Below are 15353 nucleotides of genomic sequence, written 5' to 3' on the forward strand. Positions count from 1 at the left end.
CAGAGAGTGGAAACCGAGCCGCCGCCCTTCCTCTCCTCCTTCCTTCCCTCTCGGCCGGGCGGTTTCCCCTCTCCCGGGCCCCAGCAGGCCAGGCTGTGCTGTAAAAGATCTATTTATTTCTGGCTAAAACAGGCAGGGGGGAGCGGAGGGGCGCGACGGCAGACCGGGCGGCCCCGGGGCCTCGTCCCCGCCCGCCTTTCCTTCCGAGGTCGGCGACGGGAGATTTCCCTGAGTAAGAGGCGTTTCCTTAAATGAGATCGTCCCGGCTGGGGCGGGCGGCCCGTCAGCCCACGGCCTCTGGGAGTCCGGCGGGCCCCTCGGGCGGACCCGCCTCCCTCCGCTGCTGGAGCTCCTGGGGTCGGGCCCGGCCGCCCTTCCACGCGTGCGACTTCTCCGATTTGGTCTTAAAGAGGAGCCCGTGACCTGTGTGGCGGGAGAGGGGAACGGGTGAGGGGCCCGGCCCCTCGGCCGAGCAGGCGGCGGGGGGGCGGGGCGGGTCTCACCCGGACAGTCGGCTGTCTCCTTGAAGGCTCTCTTCTTGCAGCAGCCCCGGCACAGGTTGAACACGCACTTGTTGCCCTGCAAACGGGGGAGCCCGTCACCGAGGCGAGGCCGGGGCTGCGGGGATCCCTCCCAGCCCCAGAGGCGAGGGGGTCACACGTCTCCCCTCGCCGGGGTCGCCCCCGGGGATGGGCCTGGGGGACGGCGGCGAGACCTACCTTGGGGTTTCCACACTGATCACACTTTGCGTATTTCGCTGGACAAAGGGAGGGAGAGAGAGAAAGCGGCGTTTTATTTGGGTTGAGCGTTCGCCCGGAGCCGGTGGGCGACCGGCGGGCCCGGGAAGACCACCTCCACCCCGGGGGTCGGCGGGGGCTGGCAGAAGCCCCCGGGGCCGCCGGTTCCGCCTCGCCCGCGGGAGCCGCCTTCCTCGTGGGATTTCCTTCCGTCAGGACAAGCCGGGGGGGGGGGGGGGGGGGGGCCGGGGGGGAAGCCCAACCGGGGCAGGTGACTCCCGGCCTCGGCCTCCGGCCCTCCCGGGGCGAGACGAGCGTCCCTTTCTCCCAGCCCGGAGTCGAGAGTGGGAGGAGGAGGGGGCCGGGAAGCCCGCCGTGGGGTGGGTTCCGGGGACCGGAAGGGCTTACGTTTGAGGGAGGGGTCGAAGTTCTTGCTGGGATTCCTCAGCTTTTTCTTCTGCTTGTTCTTGGAGAGCGGGTTTGCGTGGCTGCCTCCCTGCGCCGGCTCCTCCTCCTCCTCCTCCTCCTCTTCCTCCAGGGCCCGTTTCCCTGGCTGGCTGCCGTTCTCCTTGCTCCCCTCCTTGGGCCTGGAGAGGAAAGGGGGGCGGAGGGAGGGGGTCTCAGCAGGGGCCGGCCCCGCGCAGCCAGGGGATCAGGGCCCCGGCGGGCGGGGAGGGGCGGCTCACCCGGGTCGGACGTAGGGCTGGCAGATCCAGTGGAAGAAGGGCAGTCCCCCGGGGGGCCTCGAGCCTTCTTGCTGAAGGGCCATCTCCTCCTGCGGGGCGGGGCCGACCGCTGCTGATGCCTCCCCCCCGGCCCCCCGAGACCGGCCGGCACGCGGGCGGGGGGACGGGGCGGGTACCTGGCAGCGGAGCTTGAGCTCGCGGCTGACGTCGGCCAGCCCCTCCAGGGTCTTGACCTTGGCCAGCTCCTCCCGCAGCCGGCGGTGCACCTGCAGCCTGAAAACACCCACGGATGCCGCCCGGCTGCGGGAACCCCCCGCCCCCCGCCGACACGCCGCCCCGCCCCGCCCCCCGGCACGCCGCCCCGGGGCGGACACTGACGTGTGATGCCACAGCTTGAAGAGGTGCGCCCGGACGGAGGCCAGGGGGCAGGGGTGGCGCCGCACGAGGTCCAGGTATTCCTCCGCCACCTCCCAGACGGCCGGGTTGCGCCCCTCGAACAGGGCGGGGTTGTGCAGGTTGCCCTCTGCGTCGGAGGCGGGGGGAGAGACGGGCGTCGGGGTGGGAAGCGAGGCGGGGCGGGGGGCCGCCGGGAGCGGCCGGAGCCGGGGTGGGGCGGGGGGCGGGACGGACACCTACCCGCGCTCATGACGCCGTGGGCCCCGGTCTCCCGGATGCAGCGTTCCACGTCGCCCAGGTACTGGATGTTCCCGTTGGCGAACACGGGGATGCCCACCGCCTTCCTGACGGGGGAGAAGGCGGGCCGGGCGTTGGGCTCGGCGGTCCCCCGGCGGGGCCCGGGGCGGGGCCGAGGGGGCCCCCGAGCCCGCCCCTCGCACTCACCGCACGGCCTTGATGTGCTCCCACGAGGCCACGCCCGTCAGGGGCCCCTTCTGCTCCTTGGTGCGGCCGTGCACGGTCAGCAGCTAGGGCACAGATAGTAACCACCAGGTATTTATTAAGCGCTTGCTATGTGCCGAGGCCTGTACTAAGCGCCGGGGTGGACACAAGGGCCGAGTACTAAGCGCCGGGGAAGCAGCCTGACTCAGTGGCCAGAGCCCGGGCTTGGGAGTCAGAGCCGTGTGACTTGGGTCGAGTCGCTTCGCTTCTCTGGGCCTCGGCGACCTCATCTGGAAAACGGGGATGAAGACCGTGAGCCCCACGGTCGGAGAGCTGCCCCGACCCCGGGCAGGCCGCCGGTGCCACAGACATCCGGGCCGCCTCCCGGCGGGCTTAGCGGCCTCCGGGTCGGCACCATTGGGGCGAGGCTGGGAGCGGGGGGGAGGGGGGAGTTCCCAGCCTGGAACTCCCAGGAGTGGGGAAAGAGAGGAAGAGAGGGATACCCCCGGAGGTGCCGCCCGCCTGGGGCCTGCTGCCAGCCCAACCCCGGCTTCCTCACCTGGCAGCCGGCCCTCTCCAGCAGCTGGGCGTATTTCACCGTCTTGGCGATTTCTGGGAAGACACGGATTTTGCAGGTGATGGGAACGGAGAGCTTCTCGTGCGCCAGCAGGACTGGGAAGGGGAAGAGAAGGGGCACGGTTTCAAACCCGGGGAGCCCGAAGCCGAGCCGTGGCCGGACCCCTGCGGGAAACCCTCACCTCAGTTTAACACCCCGCCCCTCTTCCTTCGCCGCCGTTTCCGCCCCCAGATCCTCCCACGAACGGATAATAATAATAATTACGGTATTTTATGGTAATTACGGTATGGTAGGGTATTAGCGAAGCAGCGCGGCTCAGGGGAAAGAGCACGGGCTTGGGAGTCGGAGATCATGGGTTCGAATCCCGGCTCTGCCACTTGTCAGCTGGGTGACTGTGGGCAAGTCGCTTCTCTGTGCCTCAGTGACCTCATCTGTAAAATGGGGATTAACACTGTGAGCCCCACGTGGGACAACCTGATTCCCCTGTGTCTACCCCAGCGCTCAGAACAGTGCTCGGCACATAGTAAGCGCTTAACAAATACCAACATTATTATTAACATTATTACTGTGAGCCTCACGTGGAACAACCTGATAGCCCTGTATGTCCCCCAGCGCTTAGAACAGTGCTCTGCATATAGTAAGCGCTTAACAAATACCAACATTAGTATTATTATTACTATTTAAGCGCTTACTGCGCGCCAGGCACCGTACTAAGCGTCGGGGTGGATGCAAGCAAATGGGGTCGGCCCGGTCCTTTGTTCCGCGTGGGGCTCACGGTCTCAATCCCCACTTTCCGGACGAGGTGACGGAGGCCCGGAGAAGCACAGTGACTTGCCCAAGGTCACCCAGCGGACAAGTGGCGGGGCCGGGATTAGAACCCACGACCTTCTGCCTCCGAGCCACTCCGCCACGCCGCTGCTCTATCGGAAGCCTCGGCGATCCCCTGTGCCCGGCCCTTCCGTCCGAGCTGGAGCCGTCCCTCCCCTCGCCCGCCCGGGCCCGGGAAGTGCCGGGATGCGGCGGGGGGAGGGGACCGCGGCTTCCCGACCTCTCAACTTACTCATCCTCTGCAGCAGATCCCACTCTTCCTGTAAGAAGGCTCCGTAGTGACCTGGGGAACGACGAGGAACGGCAGTTAATCGATCGGCGGCACCGACCGAGCGCTTACTGTGTGCAGAGCACGATACTGAGCACTCGGGAGAGTAAGATGTGGCAGAATTAGCCGACACGCTCCCTGCCTACAATGAGCTTGCGGTCGAGAGACGGGCGTTAATGTGAACAGTTTATAACACTGAAGGATATGTATCTGGTCAACACTTACTATGCGCCGAGCACTGCTCTAAGCACTGGGGTAGATACGGGGTAATCAGGTTGTCCCACGTGAGGCTCACGGTCTTACTCCCCATTTTACGGAGGAGGTCACTGAGGCACAGAGAAGCGAAGCGGCTGGCCCGAGATCACCCAGCAGGCAAACGGCGGAGCCGGGATCAGAACCCAGGTCCTCTGAGTCCCCGGCCCGGGCTCTTCTCCCGCTAGGCCCCCAACCTGGGCACGGCAAAAGCGGGCGAGCACCGGGGGGAACCTCTCTCCACCTCCCCTCCCCAAAAACCTGGCAGACCTCCTTCCCCGCCTCCCGCAACCTCCCAGTCCTGGCTTCGACGTCCTCCGCCGATCCGCCCCGCGCCCGAGCCACCCCCGAACGGCCCCCATCTGGAGCCCCTCTCCGTCCACCGGTGGCAAAGGACTTCCCCTCTTCTAATAATCACCAATGGGGTACTTGTTAAGCGCTTACTCTGTGCCAAGCACTAAGGGCCTGGGAGTCGAAAGGCCCCGGGTTCTAGTTCCCCGCTCTGCCCCTTGTCGGCTGTGTGATGTTGGGCGGGTCTCTTCTCTGGGCCTCAGTGACCTCCTCGGGAAAATGGGGATCGGGACTGTCCCCAACTCCATGAGACCGTAAGCTCGTCGTGGGCGGGGAGCGTCACGGTTCGTCGTGTCGTACTTTCCCAAGCGCTCAGCACAGCGCTCCGCACACAGTAAGCGCTCAATAAATATGACTCAATAAATGAATGAATTTGGGTCGTCTGTCCATGCTCTCCTGCAGGTTTCTAGCTGGCCCGGGGCCCTCTTGGCTCACTGGATGAGCGCCTTTTCCCGCTGTCCGTCTTCCCTTTGAGAAAGGAAGCTCCCTGAGGAGGGGAACTAGGTGTCTTTCCGTCTGTAAATCCTCTACACCTCCCTAAGGCCCGGCCCGAGCGGATGCTCGGTTGGTTCTGCTGGGCAATGATGATAAAAAGTAATAAAAAATACTTGTGGTATTTGTTAAATGTGTACTTTGTGCCAGGCTGTGTACTAAAGCGCTGGGGGAGACACAAGCAAATCGGGTTTGGACCCAGTCCCCGTTCCACACGGGGCTCACGGTCTTAATCCCCATTTTCCAGGTGAGGGAACTGAGGCGTAGAGACCGCCGACTCCGAAGGTCAACCACCCAAGGCACCCCACTGTGCTATCAATCTTAAGTCTTTATCGAGCGCTTACTGCGTGCAGAGCGCTGTGCTATGCGCTTGGGGGGGGGGGGTCCAATGAAACAGAGGTGGTAGACACGTTCCCCGCCCCTAAGGATCTTACGGTCTAGAGGCGCTGCTAATCTTCTTCGACCTCTCAGCCGTTTCGGACCACCCCTTCCCTCGGAAGCGTTATCCAATCTCGACTTGGCCGACACGGTCCTCGCCCTGTTCTCCTCCCGTCTCCGTCTCTGCGGCGGGCTCCTCCTCTGCCCTCCACCCCCCATGGTGTGTGTGTGTGGGGAGTCCCTCGGGGCTCAGTCCGGGGTCCCCTTCTACTCTCCATCTACGCCCACGCCCTTCCCAAATCTCCCTCTCGATCCCTTCCCTCTCGGCCGGCTCCCATTTCCTCTCGCATCCAGGCCATCTCTACCGGGGTGTCCCGCTGGCAGCTCCGGTTCGACCCATCCAATCCCCAACTCCTCCTCCTCCTCCCTCCCAAATCCCCTCCTCTCCTCACCGGTGACCGCAACTCCTGACACCCGTATCTCCTTTCGACCCCCCATCCGGTCCCGGTCCCCCAAATCCCATCCGTCCTTTCTTCCTAACATCTCCGGAATCTGCCCCCTCCCACTCATCCCAACGGCCGGTCCGAGCGCTCTTTCCTTTTTGAATTCTGGCATTTGTTAAGCGCTTACTCTAGGGCAGGCCCTCTACTAAGAGCTGGGGTCAGATACCGGCTAATCGGATGGGACCCGGTCCCCGTCCCGCGTGGGGCTCACGGTCCCCGTTTTACGGATGAGGGAACGGAGGCCCAAGGAAATGACGTGACCCGCCCAAGGCGGCCCAGCCGACAAGCGGAGGAGCCGGGGTGAGATTCCCAGGTCCTTCCGGGTTCTATCCACTAGGACCCGCCGTTTCTCCTTGTCTCCTCCCGCTCTCAACGCCGCGACCGCCCAGATCCTTTCTTTAAAACTACCGTTCCGCGCGCGGCCCTCCGCTCCTCGGGTACCGGGGACCCGATACCGTCCGTTCTGTGCCCTGGGTGTTGAATCCCCGGGGGCAGATGAGGAGACCGAGGCCCACGGGAGTCGAGTGGGTGGCCCGAGGTTCCACAACGGGCAAGAGGGGAGACCGCACCCACGGCCCTCCGAGTTGGTCCCTCGCCCACCAGACCCGAGCGCTTTCAACTGACATGGAAAAGACCCCAGAGGCGGTTTTCTGCCTCCCGAGCTCTTGGAAAACTGCCCTCTCCCAGTTCCCCTCCTCCGTTTTGCCCCCACGCTCCCGAAGGTGGAGCTGGCACCTCCGACCGGGGGTCGGAGACCCCCTCCGAGAAAGCCCCAGCCCGGCCCGGAAAGGGCTACGCTAAGCTGCGATCGCTCAGGCGTGGCCCGGGCCCGGAGCCGGGAGCCCTGGGCTCGCATCGCGGCTCCGCCGCTTGCCCGCCGCGGGACCCTGGGCCGCTCACTCGACTCCCCCGGGCCTCAGTCTCCCCACCTGCCCCCCGGGGGTTCAACACCCGCTCTCCCTCTCCCTCCGACTGTGAGCCCCGGGCGGGGACTGTGCGGTGCCCGTCTCCCACCGTGGTCCGGCTGGGGCCTCACCTCTCTTGGCGATCATTTGAGGGCAGCCCAAATTCAAGTCTATGGCGTCACAGTGATCCTGAGCCAGCAGAGCGGCCTTTACAAACACTTCCGGGTCGTTGGCGCAGAACTGCAAGACAGGCGAGGGCCGGGTGAGGCCCGGAGCGCAGCGGCCGGTCCGGCCCGGGCCCGGCCGGGAGGGAGGACGGGGGGAGGCCGAGCGGGTCCGGCCTGGGGGCCCCTTCTCCCCGCACGGGTCAGCCCGAGCCCGGCGGGACCTCTCCACCACGAGACCTGGGTTCTGACCCCGGCTCCGCCGCTGGTCTGCTGGGTCACCTCGGGCAAGTCGCTTCTCTGGGCCTCGGTGGCCTCCTCTGGAAAATGGGGATCGAGACCGTGGGCCCCACGTGGGACGGGAACTGCGTCCAACCCCGTTTGCTTGGATCCGCCCCAGCGCTCAGAACAGTGCTCGACACGTAGTAAGCGCTTAACGGATTCACTCCATCGTCATCACCCCTGGAGATCCCCGGGGCCCGAGAAGATGGTCCGCTCTTTCCACTAAGCCACGCTGCTTCTCTGATCATCGACTGATTGATCGATTGAGAGAAAAAGACCGTGAGCCCCACGTGGGACGGGGACTCTATCCAACCTGATGAGCTGCTTGAGAAGCAGCACGGCCTAACAGAGAATCCGGGCCAGGGAGTCAGAAAGACCTGGATTCTAATCCCGGCCCCGGCACTGTTCTGCTGTGACACCTCGGGCAAGGCACTTCACTTCTCTGGGCCTCAGTTCTCTCACCTGGAAAATGGGGATTGAGATCGGGAGCCCCGTGGGGGACGGGGTCTGTGCCCAACCTGATCACTGGGTGTTTAGCGTTCAGAACGGTGCTCGGCAGAGAAGCGCTTAGGAGATACCCTAAGAGGACAACGAAAACGATGTAAAAAGCCCGAGCCCAACAGGTCCGGTTGTCGGGGGGCTCTTCGGTGGGGCCACCCGGGGTCGTCCCAATAATGGGCATCTGTAAGCACTTGCTATGTGCCACAGACACTGTACTGAGCGCCGGGGTGGATCCAAGCAAACGGGGCTGGCCCAGTTTTTGGCCAACATGGGGCTCGCTCTCTCCATCCCCATTTTCCAGAGGAGGTCACCGAGGCCCAGGGAAGCGAAACGACTCGCCCGAGGCCACGCAGAACCCGCGACCCCCCGACCGCCGGGCCCGGTGGTACCTGCACGATGAGGGGCCGGTCCTCGGGGCAGACGTCGCAGTAGAGGTTCTCCTTGCGGTAGTTGGCGTCGCGGACGAAGACCTGGGCGTGGAGCATGGGGGTGTAGCAGAGCTGGGCCCCGTGGCGGCGGCTGAGGAGCCTCCAGGCCAGCTCGCTCTGGTCCACCATGGGGGCCACCACGTGCCGGGCCCCGCGCAGGCCGAGGCGCCAGAACTCCAATCCCTCCAGCTTGGCCATCTTCTCCGCTCTGGTCCAACGAGGGCAGGGGGCGGGAGACCCTCCGTCAGCGGGACGGAGCCCCCGCGGCCAGGGGGTCGGCGGGTCTCCCGCCTCCGTTCCGCGGGGCTCTCCCGGGCGCTCGGAGGGTACCGTCGATGGACCGATCACCCAGAGGGCCGCCCCGCCCTGCCTCACGGGGACGGTGGCGCTCGCACATCCGATCGTATTTATCGACCACTTGCTGTGCACGAAGCGCCGTACCAAGCGCTTGAGAGAGGAAAACTCAACCAGAAACAGACCCGTTCCCCGCCCAGAACGAGAGTCACGAGGGTACAAGATACCACAGGGATTACTATTACATCCATCGATGGTATTCAGTGAGCTCTTTCTATGCGCGGGACACTGTACCAATTCCACAAAGGGGCTTCCACTGCCGTGCCTTTCGTTTCGAAAGCTACCTTCCCGGGGGTTTTGAGAAGAGTCTCCGAGCCTTTCCTCAACTGTCGTCCCTAGAGCCAAAGCGACTCACTTCATGCCGGGTACTGTGCTGAGCGCTGGGGTCGGTACAAATTCATCGGGTCAGACACGATCCCCGTCCCCCACGGGGCCCACGGTAATGCCAACCTTCTCGCTGGGCCTCGATCTCGCCGCCGACCCCTCGCCCTCATCCTGCCTCGGGCCTGGAACGCCCTCCCTCCTCAAATTCATTCATTCGTTCATTCAATCGTATGTGCCGAGCGCTTACTGCGTGCGGGGCACCGGACTAAGCGCTTGGGAGAGGGCGACAGAGCAACAGACACGTTCCCTACCCGCGACGAGCTCAAATCCGACGACTCCCCCCCGACTTCGAAGACTTATCTATCGAGGGCCCGTCTCCTCCAAGAAGCCTTCCCGGACTAAGCCCCCCTTTCCTCTTCCCCCACTCCCTTCTGCGTCACCCCGACTCGCTCCCTTTATTGCTCCCAGCCCCACATCCCTTATATTCACACCTGTCATTTATTTATTTCCATTCCTGTCTCCGTCTAGACTGGCAGCTCGTTGTGGGCAGGGCCCGTGTCTTTCTGCGGCTCTACTGTCCTCTCCCAAGAGCTTTTACAGCTGAGGAAACAGAGGCCCAGAGAAGTGTAGTGACTTGCCCTAGGTCACACAGCAGGTAAGTGGTGGAGCTGGGATTTCTAGACTCCTCTTGTGGGGGCGTGACTGAAATGCTGCCAAACTGTGCCCCCTTTTCCCACGTTATCAAAGGCGCCCGTCCCCGTCTCTGGAACAAGAGCCCCATTTATCATCGGCCTTACAACGGAGCGGGTTTCTAACCGTGGGGATCTTTAGGAACGATTCCATTTACCCCTAACTTTCATCTGGAAAACATGGATTAACGGCGAGCTCCGTGTGGGACGGGAAGTGGGTTCGACCCTATTAGCTTGTATCTACCCCAGCGCTTAGAACAGTGCCTGGCGCTTAAATATCATTCCTTCCCCTCCCCTCAGCACTGTGCTCATTTGTATATATTTTTTATTACCCTATTTATTTTGTTAATGAGGTGTCCATCCCCTTCATTCTACTTATCGTGATTATGTCGTCTTGTTTTTGTCCGTCTGTCTCCCCCGATTAGACCGTAAGCCCGTCACTGGGCAGGGGACTGTCTCTATCTGCTGCCGAACTGTCCACTCCAAGCGCTTAGTACGGTGCTCTGCACACAGTAAGCGCTCAATAAATACTATTGAATGAATATATAAAAAGAAATATATTTTCACGTCTGTCTCCCCTGCTAGACCGTAAGCCCCTGGAAGACAGGGATTGTGTCTACCGCCTCTACTCTATTAGAGTCCCCCACGTTCGGCCCAGAGTATGCGTCGATTAATACCCCTGGCCGATCATACTTGTAAACCACTAACTCCAGGTTCCTCGCTCGCCACTCCTCTCTGAAGAGCCCGGGAGTCGGAAGGATCCCTTCTCTCCTTCGATCGTATCTGTCGAGCGCTCGCCGTGCGCGGAGCACTGGACTAAGAGCTCGGGCGAGGACCATACGACATCCCCCGCCCGCGACGCGCTGACGGTCTAAAGGGGGTGGGGACGGACGTTACTGGAAATAAATCAATGACACGAGGGGCGTGGGGCTGGGAGGGAGGAAGAACAAAGCTGTCGAGCGCTCAGAACAGTGCTCGGCACATAGGAAGCGCCCAACACACGCCATCATCAACAAAGGGAGCGAGGCGGGGCGACGCAGAAGGGAGTTGGGATAAGGGGAAAGGCGGGAGGCGTAGTCGGGGAAGGCCTCTTGGAGGAGAGGGGCCTTCACTTAGAGAAGCAGCGTGGCTCAGTGGAAAGAGCCCGGGCTTGGGAGTCGGAGGTCGTGGGTTCTAATCCCGGGCCCGCCGCTCGTCAGCTGTGTGATTTGGGGGGAGTCGCTTTACTTCTCTGTGCCTCAGGTCCCTCATCTGGAAAATGGGGCTTGACCGTGAGCCTCGCGTGGGACCACCTGATTGCCCCGTCTCTCCCCCAGCGCTTAGAACAGTGCTCTGCACATAGCGAGCGCTTAACAAATGCCAACATTACGATCTGAAGGGGCGGGAGAGTCAAAGGATCCGGGTGAGTGAGTGAGGCGTACCGATTAAGCGCTTAGGGGGTGCAGAGCACTGTACTAAACGCTTGCGGGAGGACGATCGACTCCAAACGACCCACTCCCTGCCCACAACGAGCTCAAGGCCTAGAGCGGGGCCAGGCCTTAAACTGTTCACTCGTTCCATCGGAGTCATTGAGCGCTTACCGTGTGCGGAGCCCTGTACTAAACGCTGGGGCGAGGGGGCCACGACGAGTCGGTCCGGTCCCGGCCGAGCCCCTGGTGCCCGCTTCGGGTGTGTGGGCCTCGGGTCTCCTCCTCCGTCGGAGGGGCTTCGAGTCCCCCCCCGTGGGGGTCGGGCCCGCGTCCGGTCTGAGTCCGGTCTGAGGGTGGCGGGGCTTAGCCCGGAGTGGGCACCGGTGCTCGCCCCTCGCCCCGCCGCTCGTCTGCTGCGGGACCCCGGGCCGGGCGCTCGCCGTCTCTGGGCCTCAGTTCCCTCCTCTGGAAAAGGGGGGGTGAGGGCCGTCAGCCCCACGCGGGGCAACCCGGCCACCTGGGCTCCACCCCAGCGCTTGGCACCGTGCTGGGCACCCAGGAAGCGCCTCGCCAACGCCTTTATTATTCTTTTCGAAAGAAAGGGGACCCCGCTTAGGGGAGGCTGCGGGGGCTCCCTTGGGTCCTCACCCCGCCGCCGCCGCCGCCGCCGCTTACCTGGCGCCCGGCCTCGGGCGAGTCACTTCCCTGCTCCGGGCCTCGGTTTCCTCATCTGGAAAATGGGGAGCGCGGGCCAGGGCAGGCCGCGGGCCGCCCCCCGCCCCCTGCCGCCCCCCCGCACGTGGGCCCCGCGGAGCGCAGCGCAGCGTTCAGCGCAGCGGCGGGCACGTGGTGAGCGGTTTAGGAGAAGGGCCCCCGCCGGGCCCCGGGCCATCGCGCGGACCCTGCCCTCGGCCGGCCGCACGGGGGCGCCACCCCCCCCCCCGCCCGGCCCGGCCCGGCCCGGCCCGCCTCGGCTCCCGGCGGCCCCCGCGCCGCCAACCGCCCCTCCTCCCATCCCGGCGGCCCCCGCGCCAGCCGAGGAGCCGTCGATCCCGGCAGCCTCCGCGCCTCCCGCCGCCATCGGTTCTCCTCCTGCCCCTCGCCCGCTGTGGCCCACTCGTTTAGACCGAGAGCCCGTCTTCGGGCAGGGACGGGCCCTGTCTGTTACCTGACTGTCCTTTCCCGAGCGCCCGGGACGGCGCCCCGCACGTAGTAAGCGCTCAGTAAATAAGGCCGAATGAAGGGATGAAGCCGGGGCCAGGCGCTCCACGGCTCTGGGCCTCAGTTTCCTCCCCCGGAGAACGGGGATTCAGTCCCTCTTCTCCTTCCCCCCTAGGCTGGGAACCCCCTTCGGGGACGGGGGTCTGGCTCTAATAATAAGGATGGTATCTGTTAAGCGCTTACTGTGGGCCAGTGTTCCAAGCGCTGGGGGAGATACCAGGTGAGGCCCCGCGGGGCTCACGATCTTCCCCATTTTCCAGATGAGGTCACCGAGGCCCAGAGAATAATAACAACGTTGGCATTTATTAAGCTCTTGCTAGGTGCAGAGCACTGTTCTAAGCCCTGTAGATCCAGCATCATCAGGTTGTCCCACGTGAGGCTCACAGTCTTCCTCCCCATTTTCCAGATGAGGTCACTGAGGCCCAGTGAAGTGACTTGCCCAGTCACACGGCTGACAAGTGGCAGAGCCTGGATTCGAACCCACGACCTCTGACTCCCAAGCCCGGGCTCTTTCCACCGAGCCACGCTGCTCCTCGAGTGAAGTGACATGCCCGAGGTCACACAGCGGACGAGCGGCGGAGCCGAGACGAGAACCCTCTTCCGCTGACTCCCGAACCGGCGCACTTTCCACTAAGCCACGCTGCTTCTCTCATCCCGGTTGTATTTATTGAGCACTTACTGTGTGCAAAGCACCGTACTAAGCGCTTGGGGATGTACAATACAACAAAAAATGGGCGCATTCCCTGCCCACAATGAGCTTACAGCCCGGGGGGGGGCGGGGGGAGACAGACATTAGTATAAATTACAGATACGTGCAGAAGTGCTCTGGACTCGAGCCAGCCCCCGCACTTTATTAATTCAATCAATTAATCCGTGGTATTTCTCGAGCACTGACCGCAGAGCACTGGAATAAGCACATGGGAGTGGGCAGTAAAACAGAGTATCTGTAATGTATTTACCTCAATTAATGTCTTTCTCTTCCTCTAGACTGGGAGCTCATTGCGGGAGAAGGGGTCTGTCTACTATAAAATAGCGTACTCTCCCAAGCGCTTAGTACAGTGTTCTGCATACGGTAAGCACTCAAGAGCTACGACCGAATGAACAGAAATGTTCCCGGCCCGGGAGCTTCCAGTCTAGGGGGGAGGCAGACATTAAAATAAATAGGGGGAATGGCAGAGGGTGAGGATATCAACCTCAAAACGGGAGGGGGTACAGCTCCAAGTCACATGGGCGATGCAGAGAAAGGGTGAATAAATGGCAATTCCAGCACAGCGTCTAGCCCCTAATACACACTTATTGAATACCGTTCTTATCGCGGTGATGATGTGGGAGCACGGTGTGGAACGGGCTAGATCCAACCTGACATTGTAACTTCTTCAGCGCTTATACCGCTTCTTGGTTGAGAAAGGGGAACATCCCGAGGAACTAAAGAGGCTTGGTGGGCTGGGAAGGAAGGGAGCTCCGTGGGGGGGGGGGGGCTTTCTGGACCGCTCTCCGCTACAGTGCCTGGCACATAAATACTGCTGGTATTTGTTAGACGCCTGCTCTGTACCAGGCACTGTACTAAGCGGTGGGGTGGATACAAGCAAATTGGGTTGGATACAGTCCCTGTCCCAGATGGGGCTCACAAAGTAAGAAAGTGTTTAACATCATAAATAACGGTGGTATTTGTTAAGCAGGTGCCGGGTGACCAGGAACTCCGTTCTTAAGTACGCAGATGGGATATTTGGCCCAAATGGGGTTCCCAGGCTAAGAGGGGAGCGAGATAGCGAAGAAGCGAGAGTCGGTGGAGAGGTCTTCGGAGAAAATGGGGTCAAACACGCTCGCTTGAATTCCCGTTTCAAGAAACCACAGTTTCTTTTCTCTCTCCCCAGCTTGCGCTGAGCTAGGGGCTCCTTACGCGTGCGTTTCAGAACTGGAAAATCGGTTTTCCTTCGCTGCCTATTCATCCATTACGCTCCCACGGCCCGGGGTGGTCTTCGAAACCACCGATCCCAAATAAACCTGCTCGTTTCTCAAACGCCTCGACGTTGGTCGTTCGGTTGTCGGCGATGCGACGTTTGGACCGATCTGGACGTGGTAGCTAGGACCCGATTTGGAAACGGGTCAGACCATCACTTATTCGAGACGGACCAGCGGCTATCAAACAGTGGTATTTATTGAACGCTGCAGAGCACTGGGAGAGTACAATACACCAGAGTTCCCCGCCCACAACGAGCTTCCAGCCTAGAAAGGGAAAAGCGAGCTAGGGAGGGAGGAGAATGTCTTGCTAGTCGCTGGGGATCTGACGGGAAGGGAGTCAGAGGACCTGGGTTCCAGTCCCACCTCTGCCACTTGTCCGCTGGGTGACCTTGGGTAAGTCGCTTCAGTTTTCTGGGGCTCGGTTTCATTATCTGTAGATTGGGGATGTTCTTCCCCACGTGGGACGGGGACTGGGTGCCACTTATCTTCTATCTCCCCCCCCCACTGCTTAGTACGCCGCTCCTGAGACACTGAAATCCTCCCCGGCCCGCCAGGATCTCTCCCTGTAGACCGTAAGCTCGTTGCGGGCGCGTCACGTCTCTGTTCTATCGTTCTCTCCCAAGCGCTTAGTACAGTGCTCTGCAGGGAGTAAGCGCTCTGTAAACAGGACGGATCGACCCTGCTGGGGCCGAGGGAGGGAGAGGACGGACTCAGGGTGGGTGCCGGGGGGGGGAAGGGGACAGGCGGCGGGATGGGATGCGGGAGCCCGGCCCAGTGTCTAGCACGTAATACACACATATTGAATACCATTCTTCTCATGGGGATGATGTGGGAGCACAGTGTGCAACGGGGGCTGGATCCAGGGTCTCTGCTGCCGGGGCCCGCCCGGGGCCAGCCGAGGGGAGGCGAGGACAGACGGGAGTGGGCCGGAAAGGGTGCCAGAGACGGAGGACGTGGCCCCGCCTGCTTTGGACACGTAGGTCGGCATACGTGCGGAGGACTCCGAGGGGTGAGCCGAGAAGACCTCCCCCCCCCGCCCCCCCCCCCCCTCCAGGCTTTGGGGTCGGAGAGCAGGAATGGAGACGGGACCGGGCCGGCCGGCGTTCAAACCGTCGCGGGGACCCGGCCTGAGCCCGAAGTAGAAGGGGAAGTGGGGAGGCAGGACGGCAGTGAGAGGACGACCCCTCTCGCCCCCAGCCCCGACT

The 15353-nt window shown here is 62.6% G+C and overlaps 1 protein-coding gene and 1 long non-coding RNA gene across 2 annotated transcripts; one reads left to right on the forward strand and one right to left on the reverse strand.

Moving 5' to 3' along the window:
• Positions 1–94: 94 nt before the first annotated feature.
• DUS1L (dihydrouridine synthase 1 like) lies at positions 95–11417 on the reverse strand. Its single transcript, XM_029056812.1, has 14 exons — positions 11137–11417; positions 8151–8397; positions 6946–7054; positions 3898–3948; positions 2820–2932; positions 2264–2346; positions 2060–2163; positions 1802–1946; positions 1600–1696; positions 1424–1512; positions 1146–1324; positions 720–757; positions 504–579; positions 95–423 (listed from the first exon to the last, which is right to left on the reverse strand). Exons 2-14 carry the CDS (start codon positions 8385–8387, stop codon positions 284–286), a joined length of 1461 nt encoding a protein of 486 aa, XP_028912645.1. The 5' UTR covers positions 8388–8397; positions 11137–11417; the 3' UTR covers positions 95–283.
• Positions 11418–12931: 1514 nt separating this feature from the next.
• On the forward strand, positions 12932–14206 carry LOC114808852. Its single transcript, XR_003756616.1, has 2 exons — positions 12932–13258; positions 13866–14206. It is a non-coding gene; the product is annotated as an uncharacterized LOC114808852 (long non-coding RNA).
• The last annotated feature ends 1147 nt before the right edge of the window (positions 14207–15353 follow it).

This window comes from Ornithorhynchus anatinus, unplaced genomic scaffold (genome assembly GCF_004115215.2).
Source record: "Ornithorhynchus anatinus isolate Pmale09 unplaced genomic scaffold, mOrnAna1.pri.v4 scaffold_264_arrow_ctg1, whole genome shotgun sequence".
NCBI classification, from domain to species: domain Eukaryota; kingdom Metazoa; phylum Chordata; class Mammalia; order Monotremata; family Ornithorhynchidae; genus Ornithorhynchus; species Ornithorhynchus anatinus.

Bases quoted from the DNA above. Each gene is read 5' to 3' on its own strand.
- DUS1L (XM_029056812.1), bottom strand. From the start codon at position 8,387: ATGGCCAAGCTGGAGGGATTGGAGTTCTGGCGCCTCGGCCTGCGCGGG. The intron at 2,164-2,263 runs GTGAGTGCGAGG...CTCCCCCGTCAG, and splicing joins GAGCACATCAAGGCCGTGCG to GAAGGCGGTGGGCATCCCCG. The intron at 758-1,145 runs GTAAGCCCTTCC...CCCTTTGTCCAG, and splicing joins CTTCGACCCCTCCCTCAAAC to CGAAATACGCAAAGTGTGAT.